The 25,761-nt window shown below is 50.6% G+C and overlaps 1 protein-coding gene across 2 annotated transcripts in view; it reads left to right on the top strand.

Annotated features, from left to right (window-relative positions):
* Positions 1 to 6,263: 6,263 nt before the first annotated feature.
* LOC308514294 (uncharacterized protein C15orf39) overlaps positions 6,264 to 25,761 on the top strand; it is a 36,367-nt gene continuing 16,869 nt past the window's right edge. Inside the window, exons 1-3 of one of the 2 annotated variants that reach the window (XR_013995583.1) lie at positions 6,302 to 8,982; positions 19,540 to 19,697; positions 20,633 to 20,675. Coding sequence is in view for 1 of the 2 variants with exons in the window: in XM_081084385.1 (XP_080940511.1) it covers positions 6,302 to 8,930; positions 10,897 to 11,252 (2,985 nt within the window). In the remaining variant the exon portion in view is untranslated. Of the gene's footprint in view, positions 8,983 to 10,896; positions 12,196 to 19,539; positions 19,698 to 20,632; positions 20,676 to 25,761 lie in introns of those variants that run through there. The other variant, XM_081084385.1, reaches the window with a different exon arrangement.

The following is a 25,761-nucleotide window of genomic DNA, read 5'->3' as shown; positions in this document are numbered from 1 at the left end:
GCAGATTAGAAAATTGAGGCTTACAGTTATAAAGTAGCTGCTGTCCGGCTAGCATGGCTCAGTGGTTGAGCATTGACCTATGAATCAGGAGGTCATGGTTCAATTCCTGGACAAGGTACATGCCGGGATTGTGGGCCCGATCCCCAGTGTAGGGCATACAGGAGGCAGCTGATCAATGATTCTCTCTCATCATTGATGTTTCTATCTCTCTCCCTCTGCTTTCAGAGCGGCTGCCAAGTCCCCTACCCTGTATCTTTCTTTTATATTCCAACATGTTTAAGCAATGCTGAAAAGGAATGGAATGGACAAGGCACTGATTAAGTGAGCTACCTTTGTGAGTATTCCTGAATTAAGACAAGACTCAGTAGGGGTGAGTCTTATCAGGCTTATCTGGCCTTTATGGGTCTCACTCAGGCTCAGAGAGATTGGAGAGAACACCAGGCCACTGAGCACAAAACCTGAGAGTCCTAGACCTAAGAGTTGAGAACACTACCCTCTTCCCAGGCCCCAAATAGCAAGGCAAAGTGGGGCAAGGAGTGGCATGCTGGAGGAGGTGGGGGAGGCAGAACTGGTGAGGAGCAAGAGTAGGAAAGAACAAACAGCCTGTGACCTGAGGCTTGGCCATGACCCCTAGTTGTCAGCACACAGATGTGCTTTCCTGACGCTAAGGTGTGACAGCAGAAAGATCCTTAGTCTGTTGTGTGACCTTAGTAAAGCCCCAACTATCTCTGAGTCTCTGTTCCCCAGATCCCTCCAGACTATTTCTAAGGACCCTCTAGCTCTCAACTAAGTGATACACTTTCCCTTCCTTCCAGATGACCTCCACTTCCTCTTCCTATTCCTACCTGTGGTGTCCAGTGCCTCCACCTTAGCTCCAGCAGTTTCTGGACTCTTGGAACCTGGGGCCACAGGCCTGCGCTGCCTTCTGACTCAGGCAGCCGTGACCTTTGGGATCTGAGCAGGTGGCCTGGATGGTTTTACCTCACGAACTTGCTTTGACCTTTGGCATGTCCACTGGTACCCAACCTCCTCCACTTCACAAGCCTGTGCCCAGTTCTTGGGCAGCCCAGGAACTAACCAGATTTCTTCAGAGAAGGTAGCAGCACCATGGGGCTTCTCATCCCAAATCAGGTGGCTCAGAGAGTTGGGCAAATGGGAACAGCCCTTCCACCCCTCTAGCCCCTCTCTCAGCAACATACCATTCCTGGCTGGGAATGCTCACCCCATCCTACCTCCCAGGCTACACATGCTCAGCTTTGGCCAGTCTTATTGAGGGAGATTTGCCAAAAATGTTCAGAGGTACCCATTCAGGCCACTAAGAAACACCCCCCACCCCTGCCCAGTACCCTCATTGCTGGCTCACTACAAGGATAGGGAAATCACCCATTCCTCAAACAGGTGTGGTGCCCTAACAGGAGCTGAGATACAACTGTCTGGCATTTGTCCTCACTGGCTGCACTGAGACTCAGGAGCCCTTCTCCAGCTCCTTAATGTCACTAGTACTGGTCAAGGGAGCCAGAGGACCTACTGTGTGCCAGATAGTTTAATACAACCTCTTCTAAGCCTTACAACAACACCACGATGCTATAATTTCAGTTGTACTAAAAGAAGGAAACTGAAGCTCAACAAGGTCATGTGGCACGCACAAGGCCACTTGGCTAGAAAGCGACAATGAATGAATGATCTAATGAAGTGGCTGGACGGAGGCGTGTGATCGGCGCGACCGGCACTGGTTGACGTAGTGCGGTGGGAACAGACACTGCACAGCGCTTGCGGCCGGGGCTAGGAGGGCTGTACCACGCAGGTCCTCCACACCCTGGGCCCAGGGGAGCGCAGGCTCCTAGAAGCTCTGCCCTAACTCCGCTAGCCGTCCCGCCCCCGCTCCGCCTCCAGCCCGCCCCGCTCGGGACCGCAGACGGCGCCCGGCAGCGACGCAAGCGGCCGCGGGGAAGTTGGCTCCGGCTCGGAGCTCACCGCGAGTTCCCGCGCAGGGCGCAGCGGGACAAGAACCCACGGCCTCGGCGGCGCTGGAGGATGTGGCCGCGGCCCGGGACGGCAGCAGCGGCCCGCCTGACGCCCTGCAGGTAGGAGCTCACCCGCTCGGCCGGCGCGGAAACTTGGGCCGAGTTTGCGGGAAGCGCGTGGAGAAGTGGTGGGCGGCGCTGCCCCAGGGCGCCCCTACCGGCCCGCCCGGGGAACGGAGGGCGCGGGCCGGAGCGAAGGTGCTATGGCTCCCGGCTGCCGCCGGCCCCCAGCGGACGGGCTGGCCGCGCCGCTGCTCCGACTCTCCCCGGACTTGGTAGCGCCTGGAGCTCTGGCGGGGCCCCGGCGCGGGGCTGGCGAGAAGGAGCGCGGGCCGAGCCCTCGGGCCTCCCGCGGGGCCTGGCTCGTGAACTGACCGAGAGGAGCTTGGGGGGAAGGAGGGCTTGGGCCTGGTGGGCGTCGGGCGCTGAGGCGCCGCGGGGCCAAGGACGCACCCTGCTGGGACAGGATGGCCCTGTGGTTTCCTCGCCAGGATTGACTCACCCACTGGCCGCAGCCCAGGCTGGCGGGTTCATCCCGAGGCGGTGGCTGCCCGGATTCTGTGGCCGGGCCGCCCCTGCTGCGGGTCTCCCGCTGGTCTTTGGGTGTCTGTCTGTGGGGCTGGATGCGCGGGCCTGCCTGCGTGCACACGTGTGCTAGGACCTGAGCAAGAGAGAACGCAGTTCTGTAGAGGCGAGTGTGCAGATGTGGGCCATGCACGTACTTGCAGGCACGGGTTTGCATGTGTGACGGCAGCCTGCTGGAGTACACGTGCGCCCCAGTGCCTCCGGAAGCCGCAAAGTCAGGTCGGCTGAGGGCCCCGGGCACCAGAGTTCTGGGCAGGGCAGGTAGAAGAAAGCGGGTGGAGGCCAATCCCGTGACCCTTCTTCCTCCACTGTAGCCTGGGCTGCCCAGGTTCGGTTTTAAAGATAGCAGGGTCCCAGAGCCTCAGGTGGGGGAAGTATGAGAACAGGGGATGAGGCCCTATTCAGTCCTGTGAGAATGTCCAGACATTGGCCACACCTGGGCAGAATCACTCTTTCCTTCCTGATCTTTTCCAGCGTCCATCCAGGGAACCCCTGGAGATGGAAGAGGTAATTGGGCAACAGAGCGGTTAGCCTACCCCGCTGGGCAGGGCCGAAATGGCCCTGGTGGGCTCTTCTAGACCCTTCCCTGAGCCTTTGCTGAGGTTGGTCCTCCCAGCCCAGCTTCACCTTGAGCCACCAAACAGTGTGGTGGCCCAAAGGGTGATGTGACCTGTCCCTGGGGTCCCCACCTTCCTCCAGGCAATTGCTTGCTTCCTCAGTATGTGTGTCAGGGAAGGAGACGACTGTCTTGAGTGGAGAGTGATTTCGCTATACTCGGCTCTCCATCTCCTGCTGGCAGGAGGTAAGGTCACCTCCACACCCTTCATAACCCGCGGATGGCTCCCTGGAGACCCCTCTTTCCTAAACAGGGGTGGCCTCACATCTCTTGGCTGGGTCCCGAGGGGGTCTCTCAGGAAGTCTCCAGGCAAAGGGCACACAGTGGGCAGAGCCCAGGAAAGAAGGACTCCTGGGAGTGGATATGGAGGAGGCCCCAAGGAGCATGTGGGGAAGGTGAGACGGAGCCAGCACTTAATTAACTCCAGAGCTCCCGAGGGCAGAGGCAAGGCTCAGTACCCACAACCATACAACTCTTTCTTGCAAAGCTGCATTCCCCTAGGACCGTGGTTGGCAAACTGCGGCTCACGAGCCACATGCGGCTCTTTGGCCCCTTGAGTGTGGCTCTTCCACAAAATACCACGTGAGGGCGTGCACGTACAGTGCGATTGAAACTTCGTGGCCCATGCGCAGAAGTCGGTATTTTGTGGAAGAGCCACACTCAGGGGCCCAAGAGTTGCCTGTGGCTCACGAGCCGCAGTTTGCCGACCACTGCCCTAGGATGCAGGTCCCTAGTATAGGGCACTGCTATTGGCACTGTGGTCCTGCTGCCCCATCCTGTCTTCTCTGGAGCATCCCTTCTCTAGCTGACTGAGGTATCAGTTTCTGGCCAAGAGATGAACCAACTTTCTGAGAGTCCCACCTGGCTTCTTTGGTGCGGTTACTCTGGGATGGGCATGGGCACTTGTCCCCATACTACTTTTGACTTTTCCTGTCCCCAAAATATGCTGGTCTAACTCAGCCTGTGGTTGCCATTGGCTACCAGTCAGAAAGGAGGAGAGGGTTCTGTTCTTTGCTTGTTGGTGATAAAAACCTGTGATACCCGATGCATGGCCTAAATCAGTGATGGCGAACCTATGACGCGCGTGTCAGAGGTGACACACGAACTCATTTTTTTGGTTGATTTTTCTTTGTTAAATGGCATTTAAATATATAAAATAAATATCAAAAATATACATCTTTGTTTTACTATGGTTGCAAATATCAAAAAATTTCTGTATGTGACACGGCACCAGAGTTAAGTTAGGGTTTTTCAAAATGCTGACATGCCGAGCTCAAAAGGTTCGCCATCACTGGCCTAAATCATAGCAAGATTGAGCTGATTCATTTTTTCTAAGCCACCTGAGGGTTTTGGAGAACAGGGTGCCGGGGGTGGGGGGGTAGAGACAGGTCAAGGGGGCCCTTGCAGACTGACCTCATGACTTCTCATGGGTTACTGGTACCTACTGCCTTCGGAAACCCATGCTTGACCTCTCTGAGTCTGGATCCCAGCCTTTACTTGGCTTTACTTCAGGGCCTTAGTCTTTCTCTGGCACACTGTTTGTTTGCTTGCTTTTTAAATATATTTTTATTAATTTCAGAGAGGAAGGGAGAGAGAGATAGAAACATCAGCAATGAGAGAAAATCATTAATTGGCAACCCAGACACGTGCCTGACTGGAATCGAGCCGTGACCTCCACAGATCACAGGTCAACATTCAAAAGTGGCACACAGTTTTAGTATCAGTACAATGCGGGTAGCTGCCAACTAGCACTGTGTGGCCTCTGGCAGCTCCCTGCCTGGACATTCATATCCTCCCACCTCCCCACCTTCTTGTCCTGGTGCTGTGCTGTCACCATGTAGCTTAAAGACTGGGATGGACACTGGCTCTCCTCCTACAATTTTGGGACCTTCCTGCCGGTGCCACAGCACCATCTGCAGGACAGCCTTGGTGGGGTTAGTGTGGGAGGGCGTGGCTTGTAGTAATGCACCTGGTCACCTCCTCAGGGACCACCCTCCAGAACAAAGCGCAGTATGTGTTGCTGTGGGCCTAGGGACCTGGGTTCCAGGCCTGGCTTTGCTATTTTTTTATAAGATCGGCAGATCAGATCTTGTGTGGAACTCTATCTTAAAGGTAATCTGCCATCTTGATATCTGGGTGAACCTGGACCCTTGACCACCTCCACTCTCCCCGGGTTAGCTCTGGAATATGTACACACAGCTCTGGGCTGATCACAGGATCTTTAGTAGTTCTCTCTCTCAATATTATCTCGGCACCTGATCCCTTTGATTACCCACACATTCTCACTGCTGAGAATGTAGAAGCACATGGTCTGGGGTGGGTGGAAGGTGTGGGGATGTGTTTTCTTGATGCCATACAGGACTGTGTTTCTGTACATAAGCTCCCTGCTAAATTCATTAACTGACAAACTGGACGCGTCTGCCTCGTGTTTTGTTCCTGGCTGCTTCGGTGTATGCGGGCTGCTTGCATATATAGCCCTCTCCTGAAACAGATCTAAAGAGTGTCACAGGAAATCTGAATTTATAGACAGTGCCCAATTCCATATCTTGGCTGCAGTGAGCATCTTGAGATCACTGTGGGATCTTGGAATAAAAGCTTGTCATGGGAGGTCAGAAGCCTGCCTCTCACCAGTTAGGTGGGGTTGAATGGGTCTCCTTATCTGTATATGAGGGAGGGGGTTAGCCAACAAAGTGATCCTTAGACTGCCTTGTAAAGTCTGAAAGCCTAAGGAAGGGGTCTTGGGGATCATGTGGAGGAAAGTGAAACAGAGGGGCTCCTGGAGTGGAGGTGGGAGTTGCTGCACAAGAATTCATTAACAAAAGGTTCTGCAGCTTAAAATCCAAAGTTGCGAACCTCTGCATTAGATGGCTCATGCATTCATTCAATGCATAGAGTCTTTACTGCACATCTACTAAGTGCCAAGTTCTTAGGTGTGGCAGTGAGCCAGTGAGAGCAACTGCCCTCTATTACTTGCCTGTAGCCTGTTCTTCTGATAATCCATGCCTCTCTCCCTCTTTCTCCCAGGTCAGAAGTTGAGTAGCTGGGGCCCCGGAGGGCTTGAAGCCTTTTCACAGTGATGGCGGAGAAGCGTCCACGGGGCACCCTGGGGCCTATGATGTACAGCAAGCTGCCCCGTCTAGAGGTCAACTCAGGACCCAGGCACAGCTTGGGCCCCTCTGCTGCTAACCAGGACCCCTGTAATTACAAGGGTGCCTACTTCTCCTGCTCCATGGGGGGTGTTCCCCAAACAGGGTCTGGACAGTTGGCCTCCTGGACCCCGTACCCAACCTTGTATCCTACCAGCGTAGCAGGACCCCCACTTCGGGAAGACAGCCTGTTGACCAGTTGCCTGCTCTATCGCCCACCAGCAGGAAGCTCTGAGAAGGTGCAGGACTCTGGCCCTGTTGAGCTCCTGCCCTTTAGTCCCCAGACTCATTCCTACTCAAGCCCACCACTGGCGGCACCCAAACCTGTCTATCGCAGCCCTCTGTGTTATGGACTCTCAACTTGCCTGGGGGAAGGAGCAGCAAAGAGGTCACTGGATGTTGATTGGACACTGGTGACTGGGGCCCTATTACCCCCAGCCAACCCCCATTGTTCTCTGACTCTGGCTTCTGGCAAGGGCCAGTCCCTGGATGGTACCTTCTTACATGGGGTGCCAGTTGGGGGATCTGGCAAAGACTCCTCAGGGAGTTTTTCCCCTCGCCAGGCATTCCTGGACAAGTATCAGACCAGTCACAGCACAGGCTTCCTAGCCTCCAAGTATGCAGGTTCTTACTCTGGGGACCCCAAGCAGGGATTGTCCGAGGGACTCCCCAATCCTTGGACCCAGTTGGCTCAACCCCTCGGCCCAGCCTATCAGGATACAGTGCCCTCCTCCTACCCACTGCCCCACCCTCCACAGGCTCTGTCTTGCCCTCCAGCCTGTCACTATCCAGAGAAGCAGAGCAGCTACAGCTCAGTGCCCCCACCGCAGCCTCTGGGAGCACACAAGGGAGTTGGGTACCTAACTGGTGGGCTGAATAGCCCCTACCTGAGGCAGCAGACAGCCCAGACACCTTGTATGCCCCCAGTGGGGCCGGACATTTATTCCTACCCCTCTGTCCCCCTCCCAGTTCCCTCACCAGGCCTCAAGCTGGAGCCACCTATCACTCCACGGTGCCCACTAGACTTTGCCTCCCAGACACCGGGCTTTCCTTATGCACGGGATGACCTCTCTTTCTATGGAGCATCCCCGGGGCTCAGAGGGGCATTGCCTTCCCAGAACAGTGTTCAGGCTATGCCACAGCCCAGTGCCTTCCAGCGAACATGCCAGCCCTCGCCTGCCAGTCAGCCGTGCCCAGAGCCTGTGAGGCCTGTAGAGAAGCCAGTGCAGGAAGGTGAGGAGACCATATGGCTGCCCAGCTGCAGGAAAGAACAGCTCAATGAGCACCCTGGGACACCCATTGTTATTGGAGATAGTCCAGATCCCCGCACCCCACCAGCACTGCCCCCCTGTGGCCAAGAGCACCCATCTCTTCCACAGAACCAGGACACACTGCCCCCTGGCTCTCCACCCATGCCCATTATTAACAATGTCTTCAGCCTGGCCCCCTACCGTGACTATCTGGATGTGCAGACACCTGAGGCTACACCTGAGCCTGACCCAGCCCCCAAGGGCAGCCATGACAAAGACTCCAGGGGAACCTTGTCTACCCAGGAGGCCCCTTTGGGGGTGCATTGCCCACTTAGGGAAGAAGTAGCACTGGACTTGAGTGTGAAGAAGCCCATGACAGAGCCTCTTCCTATCAAGGTCCCTAGTCCTAGGGTGCACTCCAAGCTCCCTGTAGCTGTGGGTGTGTCAGGTGTGGGGAACACAGTCTCCAAGCTCCCTGGGGTGTCAACAACTACAGAGACCACCCCAAAAACCAACTTCCACAGTTCCGTGGCCTTCATGTTCCGAAAATTCAAGATCCTCCGGCCAGCACCCTTGTCTGCAACCATGGTCCCATCTGTGCCCACCTCGGTCCCTGCCTCTGACCAGCCTGTACCCACCTCTACATCTGTGCCCACTGGACTACAGATTCTCAAACAGCCCTTGCCCGTGGCCTGCTTTGACCTGGCACTGTCCAGTCTTCCAGGTATATCTGTGGTCGGCCCAGCACCTACTCTGTCTCCATCACCTGCTCCAGCTCGGGCCCCGACTCCAGCTACTTCCCCTGTCACAGTGGATTCCCCAGAGCAACACTTTGCAGGACTGCATGAGTCCCTGTGTGATGCCATCTCAGGCTCAGTGGCTCACTCCCCACCCGAGAAGCTGCGTGAATGGCTTGAGACGGCTGGGCCTTGGGGCCGGGCAGCATGGCAGGATGGGCAGGCTGTGCAGGGGCTGTTGGGCAAGCTGCTCTCCCAGTTGCAGCGCTTTGTGTGCACGCAGCAGTGCCCCTTCCCCCACGTGGTGCGGGCCGGCGCCATCTTCGTGCCCATCCACCTAGTGAAGGAGCGGCTCTTCCCGGGACTGCCGCCCGCCTCTGTGGACCACGTGCTACAGGAGCACCGCGTGGAGCTCCGGCCCACCACACTGTCGGAGGAGAGGGCGCTGCGGGAGCGAGCCCTGCGCGGCTGCACCTCACGCATGCTGAAGTTGCTGGCACTGCGCCAGCTGCCTGAAATATACCCTGACCTGCTGGGTCTGCAGTGGCGCAACTGTGTACGCCGCCAGTTGGGTGAGCATGGGGCAGCCCCAATTGCCACCGGAGCTGTGTGCGCGAGTGACAGGTGTGTAGGCGCTCACAGCCAGGGGTTTAGGGGTTCCTGGGCCTCTGGAAAGGCTGGGGAGGCCTAGAACCTGGGCCAGAGGGGAGTGGCTAGTCTTCCAGGGTGGGCTCTATGACCCCTGCCCCCATTCTTCATCCCCAGCATCAATGAGAGCCTTCATAGGCTCCTCTATAAGCCTCTCGACACACCAGTTACTCTGCATGGAAATGCTTTCTTGGCCATCCTGGTACTGTGCCCCTCTGGATCCACCCTCCTCTGCTGTGCCTTCTCTGCCTTTGCTGCAGGCTTCTCTGGAGCACTGCCCAGGCCCTGTTTGTTATCTGAAGTCATTTCCCCATGTCTGTCCTGCCCAGCCTCCCCTCTTCTGAGCTCCTTCTCTAAATAACCCACTGCATGCTGGACTTCTGTACTTGGTGACTCTCTGACCCTTAACTCCTCCCCAGCCACACTCATGAACTTTCTCCTAAGCTCATTTCACACAGGGAACAGCACTTTCACCCATCCAGTGCCTCATTCCTGAAACCCAGCAGGGACTCACCTCCCCCCCAATACTGTGGTCTTCTGAATGTACAGTTGTCAGTCTTTCCAGGTGTGTGCATTCATGGAAGTGTCCCGATAAGTTGGAACCTTGTTTTACAGTTTGCTTTTCCCAACTAACTTATGCACACTGCCCACCAGCGTGCTCTCTTCATTCTGGAGCGTTATCTGATCAGTTCAGGTAGCTAGACCTCACCCTTGGGGACTTCTGCATGTCGCATGGTGTGTACCTACTCACTTCTGCCATGACTTTGGTGATGGTGCCCAGTGGTGTCTGTTGCTGCCTCTCCTACCCCAGGAGTTCTGACATCGAGGCCTGCTCTGTCTCCTTGCTCCCCTGCCTTCTCACTGCCAAGCCACTATGTGAGCTGTGTCTCCTTAGAACTGTTTTCTTGCCCCCTCCCTGTCCTGGCAGCCTTGCCCTGGGCTCCTACCTGGTCCAGGCTCCAGGTCGGGTGGAGAAGGGGCTGAGGCCATAAGGGGCCGATGTGGAGCTTGGTGCCTGGGTGATAAGCATTGTTGGCCCCTCAGCACTTAAGAAACTGGGGCATTAGACCTAATGGAGCACAAAGAATGTTAGTGGGAGCTTTCTATTCAGAGAGAGTTTGGGAGGGTGTCAGCATCACGCAAGGCTACCCCAACACCACCTTCTCCCTGTACAGCTGGACTATCTGGGGCCCAGAGACGGGTTTATTTTTCCTGGGCTGCCTGCTGGAGGGTTGGGCTCAGCCACTTCACAGTCCCCTCCTGTTCTGACTGGTGTGCAAGAGTCTGGAACCTGGTGAGAGAATGACTGTGGCCCAGTTTCCTGTGGTTAGCCAGCTTTTAGTACCCCTGTCCCCATGCCTTCCCTGAACTTTGGGTCCTTACCCCCCATCTTTGTGGTGCCAGTCTTCTGTGGTGTCCTTAAGACAATGCTCCCCTAGCAGCCTCTCTTCAAGCAGGTGTGCTGTTGGTCAGGAGCCCCCTCCCATGCCCTCTGCTGCTCCCTTCACCCCCTTCCCTCTGGGCATTGCTTTCAGGGCAGTCCCTGCCTGAGCTTGGGCTCCTGCTCTGATGGCAGAAAAATGATGGCACTCTGTGCAGCCCAGCCCTCTGTCAGGCCCCTTTCCTCTTGTCCTTGCACCCAAAGAGCTTCTTCTGAATAGTGCTCTCATCAGCTAGAGCTCTGGCGTTACCTAGGGAGAAGCACACCCTTGGCTTAATGGTCTGGCCAGCAGGCACATGCAGGGAAGAAGGGTCATGATTTCTTTGGCCCTGCTGGGGCTGTCCTAGCCTGGGACACAGTGGGATCACTAGTCTAGATGGCTTTGGAGGACAGAAGATAGGACATGAGGGTGTTGGTGTCTGTAGCATGACTCTGTGTTTATTTTCCAGGTGACTTTGATACTGAGGCTGGATTTGTGCCCTCCTCAGAAGCCATCATGGCCAGAGATGAGCCAGAGAGCCTATTCCTGGCTCAGAAATCACCCATCCCCAAGGCCAGGAAGCCGGGAAGGAAGCTACCGACTCCTGGCCGGGAGAAAGCAGAGGCAACTGCTGGGGGAGGGTCCTGCGCCTCACCTGCCCCCCATGCCAGCACCAGCCCCACAGTGAGGGCTCACTGCCGAAGCCTGCTGGAAACTGCCTGGCTTACTGGCCTGGCACTTCCCACTTGGGGCCACAAGGCCTCAGGAGCAGCCCGGCCCTCACCCTACCCACAGCTGTTGGGTGGCCAGAGCCATCACCTGTAGCTCTGGTGGCTGGTTCTGTTTGGATAGCTACTGTCTGGTAATCACCAGGAGTGGACATGCCCTTGGAGCTTCTCTAGTTCTTACCCTGCCCTCCTCCCTAAGCTGGGCTGAGAGTCCCTGAGCTTTTGGCGTGAGGTCCTTTATTAGAAAGGACATGTGGGCTTGGGAGCTCCACCAGCTTGGGCTCGGATCTGGCTCCTCTGTTTCTTGCTGTGTAACTGAGCAAGTCACTTCCTCTCAGGAGCCCTTATTTACCCATTTGTAAAACAGGACAATGCAGCCTACCTCACAGGTGTGGGGGGATGCCTGACACACCAGTTACGGTTTGCTCTGCTCCCTCCACAGGACAGGGGCCCAGATCCCAGCCAGTGCCTGGAGTTTGAGGCTGAGGCAAACAGAGCCTTCCTCCAGAAAGTCTTACTGTGTCACAGAACTTGGTTATCTTGGAGTGAAACAGTGTACATGACGCCCAGAGTTTCTAGAGTCATCCCCCAGGAACACTTGGGGGTAGCCCCAGTATTTGGGGTATGGCCCTAAAACACAGCCTGTAGCTCCCTGAGGGAGCCTGGGGCTGGCATCTTTGTTCTGGGCCTGCTGCTCTTATCCCTGGGAGGTCCCAGGCCTGTCCTAAATTGACACCAGTGACTTCCCTGAGCTACCAGCCTCTCCCAGTGCATTATCCCAAGGAAATTGTGTGTTTGCTAGAAGCCAAGCAGCTGCAGGGACTAGAAAGGGCAGGCTGGATGACAGACAGCTCAGTCCTAGAAGATCTCTGAAGATGTGGACCAACGACCTGGAGCCCCATCAGCCAGGCCTACTGTGGGTTACTGCCTTGAGCCCAGAGGCTGGCAAGCTGGACCCTTGGCCTAGTTAGGGTTTGTAATAAGGCTGTGGCCCCTGGAGGCAGGCCATAAACATTAAAGCATTTGGGTTTTGGATCTGGGACCTGGCTGGCTGTGTGTTTGGGGGTTGTAGGTTTAGTATGTCATCACCAGGTGCTTAGCCCTTCACTGAAGGGCTGCAGCTGTCCCTGCTCCCAGCCCAGAAGGCTCTCCAGTAACCTTGTCCCAGCTAGCTCTGGCCGTGTGGGCCCTTGTCACAAACTCACTGGGCAGCCACTTCCCTGCTCAGGAAAGGCCCCTGAGACCCTTCTGGGTTCTGGTGGTTGCTGGTCTATAGTCCACTGTCCTGTGAGAAATGGTCACCAGACCCCAGCACACATCCCTCAGGACCAAGGATGTACCCACCAAGGTCTAAGAACAAAACTGTTCTCCACTCTCCATGCTGGTGATTTAGCCTGTTGAGGGACAGCCCCTCCCACGCTTTTTTTTCCTCACAGAGGATATTTTTTCCATTGATTTTTTAGAGCGGAAGGGGAAGAGAACGTCCACATGAGAGGCACGTCCATTGGTTGCTTCCCGCATGGGCCTGATGGGGGGTGGGGATCGAACCTGCAACCCAGCCATGTGGCCTTAACTGGTAATTGAACCCTCTACCCTCCAGTGTGCAGGTTGATGGTCTAACCACTGAGCACACCAGCCAGGGCCCCTCTCACCCTAGCGGGCTGTATTTCCACAGAGGTTCTCAGAGTTGCTGAGGTGGCTTCCTGGGTGTGGTTTCCACTCTAGCTGCTCCAGGACCAGGCCTCTAGGGCAGGTCAGACCTGCCCAGGATTGACCCTCACTTTGTGGGTTTCACTGAGCTGTTATACCATCCTTCCTGTACACAAACTATATTGTGGCTCCTACAGCTAGAGGCTGGTCTTGTACTGGACGAGGTTTGGAGTGGCAGCACTCACCAGCAGTAATGGACGGGCTGGAAGATAGGCAACTCCAACACTGGTCACCACAGTGACAACCTGGGGGAAGGATGCCGTGGAAGCGCAGGAGGGGCGTGTGCTAGTCTGGGGATGAGAAGTTATCATGGGCCCCAGAAGAGTTGCTCCCTAAATTGGGCCTTGAAGACCAGCAGGACAAGGTGGGTAAAACGTGTGAAGTGCAGTGTGAGTTGAACAGCATGTACATAGGCTTAGAGGAGTGTTTGGGAAAGGAAAATATTGTAAGTCGGGTACAGGAAACTCAACAGGAGGATTGGGGCCAGAAAACATGGTTCCAGCTTGTTGCACATCAACTCATTCACTCCTGGAACGTGGAGAGTGGGGTGGGGGCGGAGGAGACCATGTCGACAGAAAACTCAAGTGTAGAGAGAACTGTGGCTACTTACACAGGAGGAAAAGGGATTGTGACGTGGAATCGCTCTGAGTCCCCAGGCGAAGGACAGCCTCACCCACCTCCCTCACTGCCGGGGCCTTGCTGGACTTGGCTATTTCCTAGCTCTTTTCCTTCCCTTTTCCCCCCTTTCTCCCTCACACTTCTTTGCACACCTATTGTGCCCCTGCTCCATGACAGGCATACTTCTTGCTAATATTGCCGTGGTTACAGGCAGGGTCTGAGGCCTCTACATAGCAGGGCTGCTCAGCACCCACACCCATCTGTTCACTGTGCCCTAGAGAACCATAATGGTGCAGAACCTGGGTGAGAGTCGTGTAGAGCTGCATGTGGTGGGGAGAGGTGGCTGCTCCCCATGGCAAACTGTCCTGGGAGCCCCAGTCTGCAGGAGAGATGACAGTGTCTGAGGAGCCCCAGCGCGAGGTCGGGCAGGAACAGAGCTGCCTAAGACTTCTGTGTGAGGGAGGCGGTGCTACCAGCCCGCACAGTTTTCACCAAGCCTGTTCCATTCTTCGGTAAGAGTGTTGATGGCAAGGAAGGTGTGTGTGTAGGGAGCAAGGTGTGCTGGTAACCCCACCCCTCAAGTAAAGGAATAGGGCCCACTCAGCCCTGGTTGACTGTGGCTTTCTGGCCCCACAGTCCCCCCTGTAATCGTCCAAGGCTTCAGGGCAGGGTTGCACCCAAGCAGGATTTCTCAAACAAAATAACCTGGGAAATGGTTTCCAGGGCCCCATCGAGAACTCGCTTAGGCAGAGCCCAGGAGTCTGGGTTGTAATCAAACTGCTTAAGTGATCCTGAGATGTTTAGGGACCATATTTTGAGCAACACGGACCATCCCCACTAGGTTACAGATGGGGAAGCAGAGGCCCAGGAACTTGCTGATGGTCACATCAAGTAAGGGGCTGTGTCAAGACCTGAGCCAGTCCTGAGGGCCCTGTGCCAGTGGGAGGCCAGGACCTGAAATGTCTGCACCTGGCTCAGCTCTACCTCTATTGCCTCACCCAGACCTGCCCTGGCTGGGCTTGCTCTCTGCCTCAGGTGACCTTGCTAAGCAACTCATGAGTCTCTTGCCCTGATTTAATCAGGAGGGTGGTGCTCAAGGCTCCAGCTTGAGTGAGGCTCTGCCTCCTGGCTGCCCCACTTGGCACCATGGCTCAGTAAAAAGGTTGAGGGGCCCAACCAGCTAGCTTTGTGCCAGGAGTTAGGCCTGAAAGGTGAGTGAGAAGACAGCTCTAGAAGGAAGAGGAGAGCAGGGCTATGTCTGCGGGTGATTATCAGCACCTTTGATAACCTCCGGGTGCTTCCTGTCCTGCCTTGTTCTCATTGAGGGGTTGAGGTGAATGGGCTGGGTGTCCCTCAACTCCCTCAGGAATCGAGCAAGGCCCAACTCTGACCTCACTGAGTGTGCCTCTTCTGACCCCACAGCCCCCTGATAAGACAAGTGGTGCCTCTAGCCCATGGGGCAGCCTTCCAGCCTAGTCTAATGCCCCTGAGGCCTGGGCTTCCTCAACTGGGTACTTCTTCAGTAAGTGTGGGTATGAGGGAAGCTGTGGGCACACTACAGCCTGTGGCCTGGGCCCTGCTTCTGCCCTCTATTCTCCAGGCCATGTCTGTAGCAGTTCCCTCAGTCCCCACCCTAAAGGGGAGCATCCAGCCCAACCTCGGGCCCCAGAGCAGAGAAAGTCGTTGCAAAGCTCCTCCTGTTTTCTCCTTGTCTGGAAGCAGTCCTGGACTGGACTAGGGTGGCTGGCAGATGGGGAGCTCAACGGGTACACTGCCTTCTCTGTAGGGACACCAGCCCAGAGTATTCTGACTACTATTCCCTCGAAGGCTCCTGCCTCAGTGGAGGTATCCACCCCATCTGACACCCCAGCATTGGCCTAGTCTGGTCACTGTGCCTCCAGGACCCCTGCCTCTATCCTAGAGGGACTCAGCTCTCAAGCCCCAAAATCTCTGGGCAGTGAGACGGGGATAGGTAAGCTCCTGGGAAGGGGATGTTGAGCCCTTGAGTCCCTTGGAAAAACCTTAAGCAGCCACTCTTATGATTACCAGGCCTCCCTCAGGGGGCAGGGCACAGCGAAGCTTGCTTCAAGGGCTCCATCCTCTGCCTCATCAGCTGTTCTCCAGAGGCTGCCTGTGTCCTTTCCACTGCATCTTTGTCATCGGAGCTGCAAGCTCAAGTTGGGCCTCAAGAAAGACCACTTCATGTGACTTCCCTGGCAGGGCACCTTTCCCCATCTTGGGAACAGCTCATTCCAAGGTGTGGAAGTGTGAGCCATGTACTTTGTGAGGGTGATTTTACCACCCACACAATTTATTTGGGGGAGAGCGGAGGGCCTCATAGGTTGAAAGGATGACTTGTCAGAGGCCGGGAGGAATGTGAGGAAGGTTGCATAGAGCCGTTAGCTGTTGAATTAATGTTGGATGACTACCATGTGCAAATATTCCAGTGCTCAACCTATTTATTGGGTTTCTTGGCCTCTCTACTGTAGCAGGAAACCGCACCGTGTAGCATGTTACCAAACTTACATTAGTTATTCATTCCCAGCTTCCCCTGTCTAAATCTGCATAATCTGATTTTAGTTCCTTTGTATAATCTCAAGAGACTGGTTATTTTTTATTATTTTTAATATATTTTTTCTTTTCTTTTATTTTTATTTTTTAATTAAATCTTTACTGTACAGATTATTACAGTTGTTCCTCTTTTTTCCCCCCGTAGCTCCCCTACACCCGGTTCCCATCCCACCCTCCGCCCTTACCCCCCTCCCCACTGTCCTCATCCATAGGTGTATGATTTTTGTCCAGTCTCTTCCTGCATCCCCCACACCCCTTTCCCCCTCGAAAATACTCAGTCCACTCCCTTTCTATGCCTCTGATTCTATTATATTCACCAGTTTATTCCGTTCATCAGATTATTTATTCACTTGACTTTTAGATTCACTTGTTGATAGATGTGTATTTATTGTTCATAATTTGTATCTTTACCTTTTTCTTCTTCTTCCTCTTCTTAAAGGATACATTTCAACATTTCATATAATACTGGTTTGGTGGTGATGAACTCCTTTAGCTTTTTCTTGTCTGTGAAGCTCTTTATCTGACCTTCAATTCTGAATGATAGCTTTGCTAGGTAAAGTAATCTTGGTTATAGGTTCTTGCTATTCATCACTTTGAATATTTCTTTGTTTTTTTTAAAATATATTTTATTGATTTTTTTACAGAGAGGAAGGAAGAGGGATAGAGAGTTAGAAACATTGATGAGAGAGAAACATCGATCAGCTGCCTCCTGCATACTCCCTGCTGGGGATATGCCTGGAACCAAGGTACATGCCCCCGACCAGAATCAAACCTGGGACCCTTGAGTCCGCAGGCCGACGCTCTAACCACTGAGCCAAACCGGTTTGGGCCACTTTGAATATTTCTTGCCACTCCCGTCTGGCCTGCAAAGTTTCTGTTGAGAAATCAGCTGACAGTTGTATGGGTACTCCCTTGTAGGTAACTGACTGTCTTTCTCTTGCTGCTTTTAAGATTCTTTCTTTGTCTTTTGCTCTTGGCATTTTAATTATGATGTGTCTTGGTGTGGTCTTCTTTGGATTCCTTTTGTTTGGGGTTCTCTGCGTTTCCTCGACTTGTAAGTCTATTTCTTTCACCAGGTAGGGGAAGTTTTCTGTCATTATTTCTTCAAATAGGTTTTCAATATCTTGCTCTCTCTCTTCTTCTGGCACCCCTATAATTCGGATGTTGGTGTGCTTGAAGTTGTCCCAGAGGCTCCTTACACTATCTTCATATTTTTGGATTCTTTTTTCTTTTTGCTTTTCCGGTTGGGTGTTTTTTGCTTCTTCATATTTCAAATCTTTGACTTGATTCTTGCGATCATCTAGTCTGCTGTTGGAACTCTGCATAATATCCTTTATTTCAGTCAGTGTATGCTTAATTTCTAGTTGGTCCTTTTTCATAACTTCGAGGGTCTCACTAGATTTCTTGAGGGGCTCACTAAGTTTATTGGTGGTTTCACTAGACTTATTGAGGGTCTTACTAAATTCTTGAAAAACCTTATAAGCGTGGTTTTGAACTCTATATCAAGTAGTTTGCTTTCCTCCATTTCTGTCATCTGTGACCTGTTTCTTTGTCTCCGCATTTTTTATGCTTCCCTGTGTTGATTGAGTGGCTTTCTGTGTTAGCTGTCCTATAGGGCCCAGTGGCTCAGCCTCCCCAATTACCGGAGGTGGACACTCTTGGTGCACCCCTTTGTGGGCTTTGTGCACAGTCTTGTTGTAGTTAAGCCTTGATTGTTGTAGGTATCACTGGGAGGAATTGACCTCCAGGCCAATTGGCTGTGAGAATCAGCTGTGTCTGCAGTGGGAGAACTTCCGTGCTGGAGACACCCTTATGGGGCAAGACTTGCTTCAGTGGGGCTTTGGTGCTCACTGAGTCTGCCCCCTGAGTGTGTCCCTAATGGATCTGAGGAGTTGTAATCTGGATGGTCCCACTCTGACCACTGGGTACACTGGCTCTTGGATCTCTAAGGAGGTGCTAATTTAGCCTCTGCCTGAGGCTACCCAGCAGGAGCTGTGAAGCAATGCAAGCTGTTGTGGGGTCTTGGGCCTCCTTTTGGATGTTCTGGCTTTCTCTGACCCAGCTGCAGTTTGTTAGGTAATTTTCAGATTGCCAAGGGCCAGGCCTTTCATATGCAAAAGCCTCTGTGCACAGCTTGGGTGGGGCGGGGTCTCAGGGGATCGACAGGGTGGAGCAAGCAGCTATGGCTGCTCCTCAGTCCTGCCCTAAGAGGCCCTGCTTCTCAGTGTCCCGGTAATCGCTGCAAGCACCTCTGAGAGAAAGCCGCCCTCGAGTTCTGACCGATGCCAGACAGTCCAGTTTCTCCCATATGAGTCTGGGTCCCCAGAGACTCACCCAGAACTGGAGTTCAGAGCAGTTGGGAGCTTGAGACTCCCTCCGGACTGAAAAAGACAACTGTGTCCTCAGCTGCCAGCCCTTTCCATGTGCGCCTCCGTACCTCTGCACTTTACTTCTGCACCTCCTCTGAGTCTCAGTGTGCTTTTCTTTTTCCTTCTAATTGTAGAATTTCCACTCAGCCAGTCTTCCTGTGTTTCTGGATGATCTTTGTTTTGTCTTTTCGTTGTATTTTTCAAGTGGTTGTGCAAGGCAGCAATTTCCAGTGTATCTATGCTGCCATCTTGGTTTCTCCATATTTTTTTTTATTTTAGAGAGCGAGGAAGAGAGAGGGATAGAGAGATAGAAACATCGATTGGCTGTCTCCTGCACACCCTCAACTGAGGATCACTCCCTCAACCCAGGCAATGTGCCCAGACTGGGAATGAACCAATGACATATTGGTTCTTAGTTTGACACTCAACCACTGAGCCACACCGGCCAGGCTCAAGAGGTTGGTTTTAATGGAAAAAAAATTTTAAGCAAAAGCAAAGTTTAGCAGTGAGTGTACCCAAGTGGGTTTCCCATGAAATATTTAAATACAAATATGTTTTGTAAAAGTACATATAGCCCAGCCAGCATGGCTCAATGGTGGAGTGTTGACCTATGAACCAAGAGGTCATGGTTCGATTCCTGGTCAGGACAGATGCCCAGGTTGCGAGCTCGATCCCCACTGTGGAGCATGCAGAAGGCAGCTGATTAATGATTCTCATCATTGATGTTTCTATCTCTTCCTCTCCCTCTCCCTTCCTCTCTGAAATCAATTAATTAAATTGATTAAATCAATTAATTAATTAAATCAATTAATCAATTAATTAAATAAAAATATTATTTAATTTCCCCCCATAATTTGTTGCTTAACTGTTAAGTTCAGTAATTATAAAACTGATGATTTCTGTAATACATTAAAAGAGGACTTTTTTTTAAATAGTAGCAGTTTGTAATGCCATACTTCTTTCTGCATGTTCCCCATTTGCTTTCACTCCTGTCTTATCATAATTTTCTCTTTTTAAAATGTACTTCATTGGCATCTGTCATTTCAGACTTTTCCCACCCCTCTATGCAAGTTATTTTAAGCTGAAATGAATGTGGTCCTTTCATCTGTCCTACAGTGTTCAGCATATCCAGTGTTAGGTCATGGCAGCCCAGAATCTTCAAGGAAGTGTCACCAGTAGGGGGTCCTCCATGTCCCCACTGGTTACCTGTGGAAATGTGCTTCTTGGGATGCCGCTGGAATAAGAATTTCCGGATGCCCCCACGGGAGGATAAGGTATTGTGGAAAGTTTTATTTCTATTGAATTAAACCCCTGAGTTTCCAAGGTACCATTTCCATCCCACCAAGGAAAAAGTCCCATTTCTTCTCCAGTAGATCTAGGATTAAAGCCACTGTCCAGAGCCTCCATTCCATATGAAAGCACAGTCCAGTCCAGCTAGCCTACCTTGTGTTCCCAGCTGCAGTCCATTGCATGTGGGGTGTGGCTTCTAGACCACACAGCTATGGAGAGGGCACAAACAAGTGCAAGGAAGCAGGAGCGAAGCAAGAGGAACAAGAGAGAGGATCCTCTGTCTGGGGATTACGTATTCCCATATTTTCAGGGGCTTGCATAGGGACCACCCTCCTAGCCAGTGATCTTTGTTTCCAGGTTAGACTGGCAGGCAAGCACCTTCCCTAGATCATTCCAACTTCACTGCACATGCGTCCCTTTCCCCTTTGTTGGAACCCTTCCCCAGTGATTTGCAGGGAATGGACCAGTGGGGAGCGTGAAACTGCAGCTTTCTAGTGAAGCTGCCCAGATGACCATGCTTATAATGTCTGGCCTTCCCTTTGCTTTTTCCCTATGTTAATATTAACTAGTTAAGACAGTAACAGAAGTATCCAAATATAGAAATGTTGATAGAGTTTACTTGAAAAGCAAATGTTTCAAGATCTGATTCGGACCTTTGACCATATACCTGGAAGAAGCCAGTATTGCAGGAGGAGGTGGTATGGAAGAAAAATTCATCTAGGGTCCTGAATTTTATTTTTGGTTCAGTATTTTCCCTTTTAATGTACTATAAGTATGCTAAACAAATTTCTGTAAAAATTGGGTAACCCATTTATATGTACCTAGCCTTTCTCTGGGAGTATAATTGTAAGTAAATATAGATTATTGGACATATTGTATCTTTCCCTTGAACATACAAAATTTTTCTTCTCAATTATAGGCCACAAGTTTTGTCTGGAAAACACATTTCCCTGTGTTTCAAGGTGAGTTAAAAAAAATCCATTTAACTAAAAAGATTTTTTTGTTTTTAAAAATATCTTAATACTTATGAGAAATTACTGCAAACAAATATCTTGACTATTCCCATTAGTAGATTTTTTTTTTCAGATGAGCGTTAGAATTGTTTTCCAAGTTCCAATATAACTTATTGATGTCCGACTAGCATGGCTCAGTGATTGAGCATCAACGCATAAACCAGAAGGTCATGGTTCAATTCCCGGTCAGGGCACATGCCATGGTAGAGGGCTAGAGCATGCAGGAGGCAGCCGATCAATGATTCTCTCTCATTATTGATGTTTCTATCTCTCCCTCTCCCTTCCTGCCTGAAATCAATAAAAACATTTAAAAAAATTGAGATTTTGATTGGAACTTGTTAAATCTATAAATGATTTTGTAAAGCATTGACATTTTTACAGTGTTGAGGTGTTTCATCCAGGACCGTGGTCTTTTTCTACATCTTTTTTTTAGATCATTTATATCTCTTGATAAAATTTTGTGGTTTTCTTCATATAAAGCCTTCACTTTCTTTGTAACTGTTATACTTTAAAAAAAATATATTTTATTGATTTCAGAGAGGAAGGGAGAGGGAGAGAGAGATAGAAATGATGAGAATCATTGATCAGCTGCCTCCTGCACAACCCCTACTGGGGATCGAGCCCATAACCTGGGCATGTGCCTTTGACAGGAATTGAACCTGGGACCCTTCAGTCTGCAGGCTGACGCTCTATCCACTGAGCAAAACTGGCTACGGCCCTCCTAGACATTATTGTCTATGTCCATGGGCTCTGCATATATGCATATATATTCTTTGGTTGATCTCTTCCCATCCTCCCATGTTGAACCAATACCTTTTCAATGGGAAAAATCCAATTCTGTTGCAATACTACTGAATAAAATATTTAAGACAAATTAAATTATTTACTCAAAAATAATTATTATTGAAAATCTTGAATGTTATTGCTTGATTTTAAAAAGACCAAATAGAAACCCATCTCTCGTTTGAAGCTTCTTAGATAACTCTTTGATTAAATTCATCTCTCTCTCTCTATAGAGCTCTGCTTAAACCTTGTTGGAAGTTTTTTAGCACTCACACAATCAGCCTTGTAAGGGAGCTGTTTAGGTATGTGTTGTGCATTTAATCATGAGTTCCAGAAGATGAAAATTATGTCTTAATTTTTGTGTCCCCAACAGTGCTTTCTACATAATAGGTATTCTGTAAATCTTTGGTGAATTATTTAACTTAAAACCTATCTATTATTTTTAACTTGTGAACCAGGAAGTATGGGCTCTAAACAAACATTTTGGTTGATAGATGTTATGGAGATATGGAGGAAGTGAAACAGAGAAGTATAATTATACTATGACTGCTCCTCTCTAAAAATAGTTGTATTATCTCAGCAGTATGGCTTTCTTTCTACACTACTGTTTTCAATGGTAAGGTGATTGAGTGTATGATCAGTAGATACCTATAATAATGTGAAACCGTGGAAAGCAATTTTATATTCTGAGCCAAGGAAGTTTTATAACTATTCATGTACACTTAAGAGGTGGAAGGCATATTGATTAATGTTAGGGCGAAAATCACTTTTTAATCTATCTTTACAAAAAATAATGAAGGTGACTTTTTGTTGTTGTTAATCCTCACCCGAGGATATTTTTCCATTGATTTTTTTTTTTTTAGAGAGAGAGTGGAAGGGAAGGGAAGAGACAGAAAAATATTTATTTTTTATTTTTTATTTTTTTCTTAAATATATTTCTTTATTGATTTAAGAGAGGAAGGGAGAAGGAGGAAGAGATAGAAACATCAATGATGAGAGAGTCATTGATTGGCTGACTTCTGCACGGCCCCCATTGGGGACCAAGCCCGTAGCCCGGGCATGTGCCCTTGGCCGGAATCGAACCCGGGACCTTTCAGTCCACAGGCCAACGCTCTATCCACTGTGCCAAACTGGCTAGGGCAAGACAGAAAAATATTTGTTTGCCTCACACACATGCCTGGACCGGGGATGGGGTCTTCAACTGAGGTATGTGCCCTTGACCGGAATTGAACCCAGGACCCTTCAGTCCATGGGCTGATGCTCTATCCACTGAGCAAAACCAGCTAGGGTAGGAAGGTGACTTTTAAAAAAGATATTCTCATTGCAGTAATTTTTCTCCATAAGAAAGTGAAGGAAACATCCTGTATGATTTTATGGACCATGTTATTATTTTACGTATATATTCTATTATAAATTCAACATGTATTTAATACTTATTGAGATTTTGGCTTTCAGCTTGGAGGAGGCTCAGGTGCAACTTTCTTTGGTCCTCCCGAATGTGGGTTCATTTGACACCAGGTGCACTCGTGGGGGAGTGAGTGCCACGTTTGCCTTGGCCCCCAAGACCGGCCCCCTGGGCCTGTCTCCAGAAAGGGCTGGTGATGGCATGGCCAAAGCAACCAGCGATTGGAAGAGTCTGAGAATTACAGTGAAACTGACATCAGAACAGACAGGCCCAGATTGAGTTAGTGCCTCCTGCTTCTGCCCTGCTCATCAAAGCTCTCAAAGAACTATGGAGAGTTAGAAAGAAGCAAAAAAAATTAAGCACAGTGGAAATATCACTTTTAATGAGATAATCAACATTGCCCAACAGATGCAGCACTGATCTTTAGCTAGAGAACTCTCTGGAATCATTAAAGAGATCCTGGGGACTGCCCAGTCTGTGGGCTTCAATGTTGATGGCCACCACCCTCATGACATCATAGATAACATCAACAGTGTTGCAGTGGAATGCCTGGCTAGTTAAGATCTACAAAGTAGGAGAAACCAAGATGGTGGCATAGGTAAACACCGGAAATTGAGGTCTCCCACAACAACTTCAAAAATACAATGAACAGACAAAATGGGCATCATCCAGAACTACAGGAAGGCTGGCTGAGTGGAAATTCTACAACTAGAAGGAAAAAGAAAAGCACACAGAGGCTCAGAGGAGGTGCGGAAGTAAAGTGCAGAGGTACGGAGGCTTGAGCGCACGCGCAGAAAGGGGCTGGCACCTGAGGATGCGGCTGTCTTTTTGAATCGGGAGGGAGTGACAAGTTCCTGACTGCTCTGAACTCTGGTTCCGGGAAGTCTCTGGGGACCCAGTACTCATACAGGGAGAAACTGGACTGTCTGGCATCGGGCAGAACTCAGAACTTGAGGGCGGCATTCCCTCAGAGGTGCTTGCAGCAATTACCGGGACACTGAGACTCGGGGCCCCATAGGGCAGGGCTGAGGATCCGCCATAGCTGCTTGCTCCGCCCTTTGGTTCCCTGAGACCCCGCCCCACCCAGGCTGCTGCAGAGGCTTTTGCATATGAATGCCCTGGCCCTTTGCAACCTGAAAATTACCTAACAAATTGCAGCTGGGCCAGACAGACCCAGAACTTCCAAGAGAAGGCCCAAGGCCCCACAGCAGCTTGCATTGCTTCACAGCTGGGCCTCATCTGGGCACCTCCAAACTCCAAAACAGGAAGGGGAATCTGCAGTTCTCTTCGTAGCTCCTGCTGGGTAACCTCAGGCAGAGGCTAAATTAGCACCTCCTTAGATCCAAGAGCCAGTGTACCCAGTGGTCAGAGTGGGACCATCCAGATTACAACTCCTCAGATCCATAAGGGACACACTCAGGGGGCAGACTCAGTGAGCACCAAAGCCCCACTGAAGCAAGTCTTGCCCCAGAAGGGTGTCTTCAGCACAGAAGTTCTCCCACTGCAGACACAGCTGATTCTCACAGCCAGTTGGCCTGGAGGTCAATTCCTCCCAGTGATCCTACAACAATCAAGGCATAACTACAACAAGACTGTGCACAAAGCCCACAAGGGGGTGCACCAAGAGTGTCCACCTCAGGTAACTGGGGAGGCTGAGCCACTGGGCCCTACAGGACACACAGCACACAAAACCACTCTACCAACACAGGGAAGCATAAAAAATGTGGAGACAAAGAAACAGGTCACAAATGACAGAAATGGAGGAAAGCAAATGACTGGATATAGAGTTCAAGACCACATTTATAAGGTTTTTCAAGAATTTTATGGAAACCGCCAATAAATTTAGTGAGACCCTGGAGGATATGAAAAAAGACCAACTAGAAATTAAGCATACACTGACTGAAATAAAGAATAATATACAGAGATCCAACAGCAGACAAGAGGATCCCAAGAATCAAGTCAAAGATTTGAAATACGAAGAAACAAAAAATACCCAACCGAAAAAGAAAAAAGAAAAAAGAATCCAAAAATATGAAGATAGTGTAAGGAGCCTCTGGGACAACTTCAAGCACACCAACATCAGAATTATAGGGGTACCAGAAGAAGAGAGAGGGCAAGGTATTGAAAACCTATTTGAAGAAATAATGACAGAAAACTTCCCCTACCTGGTGAAAGAAATAGACTTACAAGTCGAGGAAACGCAGAGAACCCCAAACAAAAGGAATCCAAAGAGGACCACACCAAGACACATCAGAATTAAAATGCCAAGAGCAAAAGACAAAGAGAGAATCTTAAAAGCAGCAAGAGAAAGAAACTCAGTTACCTACAAGTGAGTACCCATACAACTGTCAGCTGATTTCTCAACAGAAACCATGCAGGCCAGAAGAGAGTGGCAAGAAATATTCAGAGTGATGAACAGCAAGAACCTACAACCAAGATTACTTTATCCAGCAAAGCTATCATTCAGAATTGAAGGTCAGATAAAGAGCTTCACGGATAAGAAAAAGCTAAAGGAGTTCATCACCACCAAACCAGTATTATATGAAATGCTGAAAGGTATTCTTTTAGAAGAGGAAGAAGAAAAAGGAACTCTTACCATTTACCACAGCATGGATGGAACTGGAGAGCATTATGCTAAGTGAAATAAGCCAGTCAGAGAAGGATAAACACCACATGATCTCACTCATTTGTGGAATATAATGAACAACATAAACTGATGAACAAGGACTGATCCAGAGATGGAGAGGCATTGATTGGACTGTCAGGCCTTGGAGGGAAGGTAGGGGAGGGTGGGGGTAAGGGGGAAAGATCAACCAAAGGACTTATATGCAAGCATATAGGCCTAAC

Source organism: Myotis nattereri (assembly GCF_964212035.1).
Source record: "Myotis nattereri genome assembly, chromosome: 1".
NCBI classification, from domain to species: domain Eukaryota; kingdom Metazoa; phylum Chordata; class Mammalia; order Chiroptera; family Vespertilionidae; genus Myotis; species Myotis nattereri.
This window is presented reverse-complemented; position numbering and strand designations above follow the sequence as displayed.